Below are 12,221 nucleotides of genomic sequence, written 5' to 3'. Positions count from 1 at the left end.
AAACCACTAACACACTCATTCAGCTGCTCCCAAAACACTTGCCTCTCATGATCTTTCTTCTCATGCCCAGGTGCATATGCACCAATAATCACCCATCTCTCTCCATCAACTTTCAGTTTTACCCATATCAATCTAGACTTTACTTTCTTACATTCTATCACATACTCCCACAACTCCTGTGTCAGGAGTATTGCTACTCCTTCCCTTGCTCTTGTCCTCTCACTAACCCCTGACTTTACTCCCAAAACATTCCCAAACCACTCTTCCCCTTTACCCTTGAGCTTCGTTTCACTCAGAGCCAAAACATCCAGGTTCCTTCCCTCAAACATACTACCTATCTCTCCTTTTTTCTCATCTTGGTTACATCCACACACATTTAGACACCCCAATCTGAGCCTTCGAGGTGGATGAGCACTCCCCGCGTGACTCCTTCTTCTGTTTCCCCTTTTAGAAAGTCAAAATACAAGGAGGGGAGGGTTTCTGGCCCCCTGCTCCCATCCCCTTTAGTCGCCTTCTACGACACGTGAGGAATGCGTGGGAAGTATTCTTTCTCCCCTATCCCCAGGGATTTTCTCCAAATCCCTATAAAATAAAATACATAAATGAATATAACATACATACATATGTACATATGTATACATATACACATACATATATATACACATGTACATATTCATACTTGCTTGCCTTAATCCATTCACAAAACCACCACTCCCAACAGGAAACAGCACAAAAATATAAAGAAAAAAGAAAGATAACGTATACATTTTCTTCTCCCCAACATCTGATCACCCCTTGCATCAGCAAAGTAGTGCCAAGAAACAAAGAAAGTCCACATCTGCTCACATCAATACATGAGCTGTCACGTGAAATGCACTGAAACCACAGCTCCCTATCCACATCCAGGGCCCAACAGACCTTTCTATGGTTTACTTCAGACATTTCACATACCTTGGTTCATACTGTTGACAGCACGCTGACCACAGTATACAGCATCGTTCCAATTCACTCTATTCCGTGCATGCCTTTACCCTCCTACATGTTCAGACCCTGATTGCTCAAAATCTTTTACATTCCATCCTTCCATCTCAAATATGGTCTACCTGTTCACTTCAGTACACCCTCTTCTGCTCTCTCAACCACACTTTTTATTACCACACATCTCTCTTACCCCTTCATTCCTTAATCAAACCATATCACACCATACACTTGTTCACTTCAGTACACCCTCTTCTGCTCTCTCAACCACACTTTTTATTACCACACATCTCTCTTACCCCTTCATTCCTTACTCAAACCATATTACACCATACACTATCTTCAAACACTTCATTTCAACACATCCACCATCCTATGTACAACCCTATTCATAGCCCATGCCTCACAACCATGTTACGCTGTTGAAACTACTATTCTTTCAACATACCCATTTTTGCCCTCTGAGATAATATTCTTGCTTCCCACACATTCTTCATCGTTTCCAGAACTTTGCCTCCTCCCCTAAACTATGACTCATTTCTGCTTCAATGGTTCCATTCACCGCCAAGTCCATTCCCAGATATCTAAAGCACTTCAATTCCTCCGATTTTTCTCCAATCAACTGACATCCCAACTAACTTGTCTCTCAATGCTGCTGCACCTGATAACCTTGCTTTTATTCACATTAACTCTCAACTTTTTCCTTTCACACACTTCCAAACTCAGTCACCAACTTCTGTAGTTTCTCACCTGTATCAGCTACCAGTGTTGTATCAAACTGACTCACTTTCCAGTCCCTCTCATCCCCCACAAACAACATACTTGTCCCACTCTCTAAGACTCTTACATTTACCTCCCTAATCATCCAATCAATACACAATTTAAACAAATTAAACAATCATTGTGACACCACACACCCCTGCTGCAGACTGACCTTCACTGCGCTTCTAGCAGCTTACCTCCCATTACTTATACTCTTAAGAGTTTCTGCAAAACCATCTTTATCAACCCTATCATAAGTATTATCCAGATCTATAAATGGCACATACAAATCCATCCGTTATTCTAAGTATTTCTCACACACACTCTTCAAAGCAAACACCAAATCCACATATTTGCTACTGCATCTATGACCACACAACTCCTCCTCAGTCTGATACTCTGTGCATGCCTTCACCTTCTCAATCAATATTCTCCCACTTAACTTACCAGGTTCAATCAACAAACATGAAGATCTGCAGTCTGAACATTAACCTTTATCCCCCTTGCCTTTATACAGTGGCACTATACAAGCATTCCACCAATCCCCAGGCACATAAATGCTGGTAATCCACAGGAAAATGATACACAATAAGTTCCCAAGTGTAATTTCATGTAATAATTACATCACCAGAAAGATACAGATACAGAGATATAGAAGTCAGTTGATATACAAGGAAATGATGTAGCTAGGATGCAATTGGTAAACAAGCGCTACCTTAATAGTGGTGTTCCAGTAGGTGTATTCAATTCTGGCATCATGCCCATCATAAAATTTCATTATGTGGACAAGAAAGGGAACTGTTTACAAATTCTATCTACAATAAAGCTATTCAATTTGTACAGACCTTCACTAATATCAATGTTACAATTCTTTGAGTATTTAATAACAGAAGATTCAATTATATTTCTCAAGGTAAAGAAGTTAGAGGCAATAACTGGGTTGGCATACTTCAATTACAATTATCATAATTTTTAGCATGATTAAACAAGGCATTTGATTCTTGTCCTGTTCTTACACTATATTTATGTTCCTTAAGTCTGACATAAAGATCCTTACCAGTCTGCCCAACATAACTGACTTGTAAGTTTAGACCATCTCATCAAAAACAGCAATTTGACTAAGATAACAAACCTTTCCTTTGTGGTTAACCTGTCTAATAAACAACTGGACAAGGATTCTTTGTGTGATCTAAGCAATGGATTAAGTTTTGTGTGCTCTAACACGGAAGTTAATTGTGTTGATGTTATAAGGTCATTCTGTAATTTAGAAAAGTACAGCAAAGTATCAAATGATGAAATTAACATTTGTAAAGGTTTAGTGTATGCCAGTTTGTCAAAACCAGTGGTTTCTCATTGTCCAAAAAGGTTTATAAGATCCTCTTAACAATTTGAAAAAAGATAATGATATACATATTGCTAAAGCAGATAAGGCTAACACAGTTGTGATTATGAGCAAAGGTAATTATTTATGTAAAATGAATGACCTTTTCAGTGATGATACAACATACTTTAAATTCAATAAGAATTTCCTAGAAACAGTTAATTCTCACTTTAATAAGGAACTGAAGTTGTTGCAGAAAGGTAATGATTCTCTCATCAAAAGGTTTTCATCTTTGTCCCTTTCACTGCCATATATGTAAGGACTTATCAAAACACATAAGCCAAATTTTCCAGCAAAACCTATAGTGAGTTCAGTGGGCCCCATCACATATAAATTATTAAAATGGTTATTTTTTTATGAAGCCCATCAGTGTATACCAAATTCTAAAATCATGAACAATGTAGATTTAGTTAACAGGCTTTATGATATCCATGTCGATTTTGATTTCAAACTGGTTAGTTCTAATGTTTCATCTTTGTTCACAAAAGTTCCAGTTGATGACCTCTTACAATATTTGGTTGATGTTTGGATGATACTGATTTACCTGTTTCAAATTCTGATTTTACTGAATTGATAGAATTGTGTATAAAGGACTGTGTATTTCAATTTAATGTAGAACATTATGCTCAGAAATTTGTTACGGCAATAGGTAACCCTCTTTCACCAGTATCAAGTAATCTTTACATGGAATTCTTTGAAACAAAATTACTAAGGGACATCTTGCTCTCTAACACAATTTGGTTTAGGTATGTAAATGATGTTCTTGGTGTTTGGCCAACAACAAAACTTTATAAACATTTCTCCCTTTACTTAAGAATTTAGTACCTTCTATCAACTTTACTGTATAAGTGGAAAATAAGAACATGTTACCAATTTTAGATTGCATGATCCATAGAGATAGAAACATGCATGCTTAAGTCTAGCATAAGAAGAAAACCTACCAATCTTTGTTCATTATATTTATTTATTTTGCTCTGTCGCTGTCTCCCACGTTAGCGAGGTAGCGCAAGGAAACAGACAAAAGAATGGCCCAACCCACCCACATAAACATGTATATACATACACACCTACACATGTAAATGTACATACCTATACATCTCAATGTATACATATATACACACACACAGACATATACATATATACACATGTACATAATTCATAGTCTGCCTTTATTCATTCCCAGTGCCACCTCGCCAAACATGAAATAACAACCCCCTCCCCCATCATGTGTGCGAGGTAGCGCTAGTAAAAGACAGCAAAGGCTACATTCGTTCACACTCAGTCTCTGGCTGTCATGTAATAATGCACCGAAACCACAGCTCCCTTTCCACATCCAAGCCCCACAGAACTTTCCATGGTTTACCCCAGACGCTTCACATGCCCTGGTTCAATCCATTGACAGCACATCAACCCCAGCATACCACATCGTTCCAATTCACTCTATTCCTTGCACGCCTTTCATCCTCCTGCATGTTCAGGCCCCGATCACTAAAAATCTTTTTCACTCCATCTTTCCACCTCCAATTTGGTATCCCACTTCTCCTCATTCCCTCCACCTCTGACATATTTATCCTCTTTGTCAATCTTTCCTCACTCATTCTCTCCATGTGACCAAACAATTTCAAAACACCCTCTTCTGCTCTCTCAACCACTCTCTTTTTATCAAAACACATCTCTCTTACCCTATTATTGCTTACTCGATCAAACCACCTCACACCACATATTGTCCTCAAACATCTCATTTCCAGCACATCCACCCTCCTGCGCACAACTCTATCCATAGCCCATGCCTCGCAACCATACAACATTGTTGGAACCACTATTCCTTCAAACATACCCATTTTTGCTTTCTGAGATAATGTTCTCGACTTCCACACATTCTTCAACGGTCCAGAATTTTTGCCCCCTTCCCCACCCTATGATTCACTTCCGCTTCCATGGTTGTTTAATTTGTTTATGGATGGGGTTGTTAGGGAGGTGAATGCAAGAGTTTTGGAAAGAGGGGCAAGTATGCAGTCTGTTGTGGATGAGAGAGCTTGGGAAGTGAGTCAGTTGTTGTTCGCTGATGATACAGCGCAGGTGGTTGATTCATGTGGGAAACTGCAGAAGCTGGTGACTGAGTTTGGTAAAGTGTGTGAAAGAAGAAAGTTGAGAGTAAATGTGAATAAGAGCAAGGTTATTAGGTACAGTAGGGTTGAGGGTCAAGTCAATTGGGAGGTAAGTTTGAATGGAGAAAAACTGGAGGAAGTGAAGTGTTTTAGATATCTGGGAGTGGATTTGGCAGCGGATCTTTGTTCATATATCCATCATCACTCAGCTCTACACGACAGAGTTAAATTATCATCATTCCAGTCTATGTTCTTGAGGATATGAAATATATATAGTCCCAATTGATCATGAGTTTGAGAAGATATATTCTACCGGTTCCAAGGTAAAGTATCCTAGATTTTTCATTGATAAATCCACTAAGGTGGCAAAGAAATCATTTTATAGAGATAAACCCAAACCTCCCCTTGACAATGAGAATCTTTTAGTTCTCCCTTCTAGTGATAATCATACATTACTTCCCAGGTTGCTTAAGTCCTTTACTGTAATAGTAGCCTTCAGCAACAGCAATACTATAAAGATATCTTAACCAGGAAATCATCAGAAAGTTATGCGAGCTGTATTTATGGAGTACCATGTAAAAATTTTGATGTTTTTTGTTGGACAGACTGGTAAGCATCATTATGTCAGACTTTAGCAACATAAACATAGTATAAGAACAGGACAAGAATCATATGCCTAGTTTAATCATATCAAAAATTATGATCATTGCACTAACTGGAATAATGCCAACACAGTTATTAACTGTAACTCCTTTGCCACAAGAAATATCTCTGAATCTTCTATTATCAAACACACAAAGACTTATAACATTAATATTAGTAAAAGTCTACACAAAATGGATAGCTTTATTGTAGATAAAATTTGTAAACAGTTCCCTTTCTTGTCCACACAAAATTCTATGATATGCATGTTGCTATACTTGAATACACCTAATTGAATACCACCATTCAGGTAACGCTTGTTTAACAAAGGTGTCCTATTTATGTCTCTTCCTTGTATATCAACTGACTGTTCTACATTTCTTTCTTGTATCTCCCCTGATGATGTGATCATTACACAAAAGTGCACTTGGGAACTTACTGTGTTTCATTTTCCTATAGATTACCAGTATTTACTAGATAATGTGCACTATTGTGATCTCTTGCATACATATACAAATATACACATGTACATATTCATACCTGCTTGCCTTCATCCATTCTTGGCGCCATCCCACACCACAGGAAAGAGCATCGCCACCCCCTGCATCAGTGAGGTAGCACCAGGAAACAAACAAAAAAGCCACATCTGCTCATACATCTGCTATAATCAAACACACAAAGACTTATAACATTAATATTAGTAAAAGTCTACACAAAATGGATAGCTTTATTGTAGATAAAATTTGTAAACAGTTCCCTTTCTTGTCCACACAAAATTCTATGATATGCATGTTGCTATACTTGAATACACCTAATTGAATATCACCATTCAGGTAATGCTTGTTTAACAAAGGTGTCCTATTTATGTATATCAACTGACTGTTCTACATCTCTTTCTTGTATCTCCCCTGATGATGTGATCATTACACAAAAGTGCACTTGGGAACTTACTGTGTTTCATTTTCCTATAGATTACCAGTATTTACTAGATCACGTGCACTATTGTGATCTCTTGCATACATATACAAATATACACATGTACATATTCATATCTGCTTGCCTTCATCCATTCTTGGTGCCATCCCACACCACAGGAAAGAGCATCGCCACCCCCTGCATCAGCGAGGTAGCACCAGGAAACAAACAAAAAAGCCACATCTGCTCACACTCATTCTCTAACTGTCATATGTAATGCACTGAAACCATAGTTCCCTATCCACATCCAGGCCCCCAAGATGTTTCAAATGCCCTGGTTCAGTCCACTGACAGTACCTCAACCTCAGTATACCACATCATTCCAATTCACTCAACTCCAAGCACACCATTCATTATCCTGCATGTTCAGGCCCCAATCACTTAAAATTAAAATCTTTTTCACTCCATCCTTCCACCTCCAGTTTGATCTCCTGCTTACCCTTGTTCCCTCCATCTCTGACATATGTATTGTCTTTGTCATCCTTTCCTCACTCATCATCTCCATATGTCCAAACCAACTCAACACACCCTCTTCTGCTATCTCAAACAAACTCTCTTTACTACCACACATCTCACTTACTCTCTCATTGCTTACTCGACCAAACCACCTTACACCACATATTGTCCTTGAAAATTTCATTTCCAACACATCCACACAACCTATCCACTGTCCATGCCCCACAACCATATAATATTGTTGGAACCACTATTCCTTCAAACATACCCACTTTTGCTCTCCAAGATATAATATTTTGGAACCACTATTCCTTCAAACATACCCACTTTTGCTCTCCAAGATATAATATTTTGGAACCACTATTCCTTCAAACATACCCACTTTTGCTCTCCAAGATAACATTCTCTCTTCACACATTCTTTATCACTCCCAGAACCTTCACCCCTTCCCCCATCCGATAACTGAGTTACAGATATAGATAAATTTAGATCTAGATCTATATATACAACCAAAAATAGACAGGTTAATGACGTCATCCTGGTTGAAGTTACTGATTTGTTGAGGGCAGCTTCATCTTAATAGTATATGCTGCTACCTTGGTCATTAGTCCAAGGTGAGAAGGCTGCAGCCTACTCACCAAGCCATGATGATGGAAGTTAATGCCAAACCAAGTAATCATGGGCAATCTCTCATGCTTATGGAGTGGATTGTAAGGAGAAAGAGTAAGGCATCATTTCTGATGGAGATGTCAGGAGAATGACTGTTAATAATGTACAATGGAGGTATCTTTTCATTAGGCTGGGGGAATGAGTGGGGCTTTAGTCTCATGCACTAATTTAACCATGCACATTAACTGAAAATTCTTACAATCCATTAATTTGGAATCCCATATTCAGTTTCCAATGTTGGACAGAAGTTGAAGATATGCACTAAGAAATAAGAAGCTTTATGCACTGAAACATCCTGTGTAAAGGGTAACAGAGCTAAGGAGAATAAGTGGATACTGTAGATGGAAAAGGTAACCAAAATCTATTTCTACATTTCTTCTGTTTAACGATTACAGACAAGCTGTTGTCCACTAAACAGTTACCAGAATGTCTATCGAATGTCTACCAACTTTTTTTTTTTATTATACTGTCGCTGTCTCCCGCGTTTGCGATGTAGCGCAAGGAAACAGACGAAAGAAATGGCCCAACCCCCCCCCCCATACACATGTATATACATATGTCCACACACGCAAATATACATATCTACACAGCTTTCCATGGTTTACCCCAGACGCTTCACATGCCTTGATTCAATCCACTGACAGCACGTCAACCCCGGTATACCACATCGCTCCAATTCACTCTATTCCTTGCCCTCCTTTCACCCTCCTGCATGTTCAGGCCCCGATCACACAAAATCTTTTTCACTCCATCTTTCCACCTCCAATTTGGTCTCCCTCTTCTCCTCGTTCCCTCCACCTCCGACACATATATCCTCTTGGTCAATCTTTCCTCACTCATTCTCTCCATGTGCCCAAACCACTTCAAAACACCCTCTTCTGCTCTCTCAACCACGCTCTTTTTATTTCCACACATCTCTCTTACCCTTACGTTACTCACTCGATCAAACCACCTCACACCACACATTGTCCTCAAACATCTCACTTCCAGCACATCCATCCTCCTGCGCACAACTCTATCCATAGCCCACGCCTCGCAACCATACAACATTGTTGCAACCACTATTCCTTCAAACATACCCATTTTTGCTTTCCGAGATAATGTTCTCGACTTCCACACATTCTTCAAGGCCCCCAGAATTTTCGCCCCCTCCCCCACCCTATGATCCACTTCCGCTTCCATGGTTCCATCCGCTGCCAGATCCACTCCCAGATATCTAAAACACTTCACTTCCTCCAGTTTTTCTCCATTCAAACTCACCTCCCAATTGACTTGACCCTCAACCCTACTGTACCTAATAACCTTGCTCTTATTCACATTTACTCTTAACTTTCTTCTTCCACACACTTTACCAAACTCAGTCACCAGCTTCTGCAGTTTCTCACATGAATCAGCCACCAGCGCTGTATCATCAGCAAACAACAACTGACTCACTTCCCAAGCTCTCTCATCCCCAACTGACTTCATACTTGCCCCTCTTTCCAAAACTCTTGCATTTACCTCCCTAACAACCCCATCCATAAACAAATTAAACAACCATGGAGACATCACACACCCCTGCCGCAAACCTACATTCACTGAGAACCAATCACTTTCCTCTCTTCCTACACGTACACATGCCTTACATCCTCGATAAAAACTTTTCACTGCTTCTAACAACTTTCCTCCCACACCATATATTCTTAATACCTTCCACAGAGCATCTCTATCAACTCTATCATATGCCTTCTCCAGATCCATAAATGCTACATACAAATCCATTTGCTTTTCTAAGTATTTCTCACATACATTCTTCAAAGCAAACACCTGATCTACACATCCTCTACCACTTCTGAAACCACACTGCTCTTCCCCAATCTGATGCTCTGTACATGCCTTCACCCTCTCAATCAATACCCTCCCATATAATTTACCAGGAATACTCAACAAACTTATACCTCTGTAATTTGAGCACTCACCCTTATCCCCTTTGCCTTTGTACAATGGCACTATGCACGCATTCCGCCAATCCTCAGGCACCTCACCATGAGTCATACATACATTAAATAACCTTACCAACCAGTCAACAATACAGTCACCCCCTTTTTTAATAAATTCCACTGCAATACCATCCAAACCTGCTGCCTTGCCGGCTTTCATCTTCCGCAAAGCTTTCACTACCTCTTCTCTTTTTACCAAATCATTTTCCCTAACCCTCTCACTTTGCACACCACCTCGACCAAAACACCCTATATCTGCCACTCTATCATCAAACACATTCAACAAACCTTCAAAATACTCACTCCATCTCCTTCTCACATCACCACTACTTGTTATCACCTCCCCATTTGCGCCCTTCACTGAAGTTCCCATTTGCTCCCTTGTCTTACGCACTTTATTTACCTCCTTCCAGAACATCTTTTTATTCTCCCTAAAATTTAATGATACTCTCTCACCCCAACTCTCATTTGCCCTTTTTTTCACCTCTTGCACCTTTCTCTTGACCTCCTGTCTCTTTCTTTTATACATCTCCCACTCAAATGCCTCTCTCTTCTCTTTCACTAATACTCTTACTTCTTCATCCCACCACTCACTACCCTTTCTAACCAACCCACCTCCCACTCTTCTCATGCCACAAGCATCTTTTGAGCAATCTATCAACTATATGTATTTTTTTTCCATCTATTAAGTTCCTTAATTAAGTTCATATACATAATAATAACTTATGAGAATGTGTGGGTAGGTGGACAGGTAAAACGTCTGATAGGTGGTTCAGCGGCTAGCTGGATAGGGGTATGGTTTGAAGTAGGCATGTGGCTAGCAGGGTGTATGAATGCATATAAAACTACAGTGCATGCACATCTGTACATGAAGATTTTCTCTCACATCCCAGACCTACTGACTGGTTGTTGACGTATTGGCCAACATTCAAGGGGTTCACAAGGCAATCGGTGAGCCATGAGGTGTCAGCGATGGGGAAAGGTCCCACACGATCTCGACTGGAGCATGACCTGCACAACAGACCATACACTTAATTTGTAGAATGGTTAAAATATTCCTATGCAGCTGGTATCTAGTGATGTGAGATGGAGATGTAGTGAGTATTTTGAAGGTCTATTGAATGTGTTTGATGATAGAGTGGCAGATATAGGGTGTTTTGGTCGAGGTGGTGTGCAAAGTGAGAGGGTTAGGGATAATGATTTGGTAAACAGAGAAGAGGTAGTAAAAGCTTTGCAGAAGATGAAAGCCAGCAATGCAGCAGGTTTGGTTGGTATTGCAGTGGAATTTATTAAAAAAGGGGATGACTTTATTGTTGACTGGTTAGTAAGGTTATTTAAGGTATGTATGACTCATGTTGAGGTGCCTGAGGATTGGTGGAATGCGTGCATAGTGCCACTGTACAAAGGCAAAGGGGATAAAAGTGAGTGCTCAAATTACAGAGGTATAAGTTTGTTGAGTATTCCTGGTAAATTATATGGAAGGATATTGATTGAGAGGGTGAAGGCATGTACAGAGCATCAGATTGGGGAAGAGCAGTGTGGTTTCAGAAGTGGTAGAGGATGTGTGGATCAGGTGTTTCCTTTGAAGAATGTATGTGAGAAGTACTTAGAAAAGCAAATGGATTTGTATGTAGCATGTATGGATCTGGAGAAGGCATATGATAGAGTTGCTCTGTGGAAGGTATTAAGAATATATGGTGTGGGAGACAAGTTGTTAGAAGCAGTGAAAAGCTTTTATCTAGGATGTAAGGCATGTGTAGGAAGAGAGAAAAGTGATTGGTTCTCAGTGAATGTTGGCTTGTGGCAGGGGTGTGTGATGTCTCCATGGTTGTTTAATTTGTTTATGGATGGGGTTGTTAGGGAGGTGAATGCAAGAGTTTTGGAAAGAGGGGCAAGTATGCAGTCTGTTGTGGATGAGAGGGCTTGGGAAGTGAGTCAGTTGTTGTTTGCTGATGACACAGCGCTGGTGGCTGATTCAGGTGAGAAACTGCAGAAGCTGGTGACAGTTTGATACAGTGTGTGAAAGAAGAAAGCTGAGAGTACATGTGAATAAGAACAAGGTTATTAGGTGCAGTAGGGTTGAGGGACAAGTCAATTGGGAGATAAGCTTGAATGGAGAAAAACTGGAGGAAGTGAAGTGTTTTAGATATCTGGGAGTGGATTTGGCAGCGGATGGAACCATGGAAGTGGAAGTGAATCATAGGGTGGGGGAGGGGGTGAAAGTTCTGGGAGCGTTGAAAAATGTGTGGAAGTCAAGAACATTATCTTGGA

General features: G+C 39.9%; 1 protein-coding gene across 10 annotated transcripts in view; it reads right to left on the bottom strand.

Moving 5' to 3' along the window:
* The window catches only part of LOC139749640 (SET domain-containing protein 9-like), a 186,279-nt gene that overhangs the window by 27,228 nt on the left and 146,830 nt on the right, over positions 1 to 12,221 (bottom strand). For 3 of the 10 annotated variants that reach the window (XM_071663802.1, XM_071663806.1, XM_071663804.1), the window contains exon 5: positions 10,837 to 10,961. In XM_071663802.1, coding sequence (XP_071519903.1) covers positions 10,837 to 10,961 — 125 coding nt within the window. Of the gene's footprint in view, positions 1 to 6,411; positions 6,533 to 10,836; positions 10,962 to 12,221 lie in introns of all 10 variants that reach the window. The other 7 variants (XM_071663812.1, XM_071663803.1, XM_071663805.1 and 4 more) reach the window with 5 other exon arrangements.

Source organism: Panulirus ornatus, chromosome 7, assembly GCF_036320965.1.
Source record: "Panulirus ornatus isolate Po-2019 chromosome 7, ASM3632096v1, whole genome shotgun sequence".
Lineage (NCBI taxonomy): Eukaryota > Metazoa > Arthropoda > Malacostraca > Decapoda > Palinuridae > Panulirus > Panulirus ornatus.
Note: the sequence above shows the minus strand (reverse complement) of the source record. Positions and strands in the feature narration are given on the sequence as shown.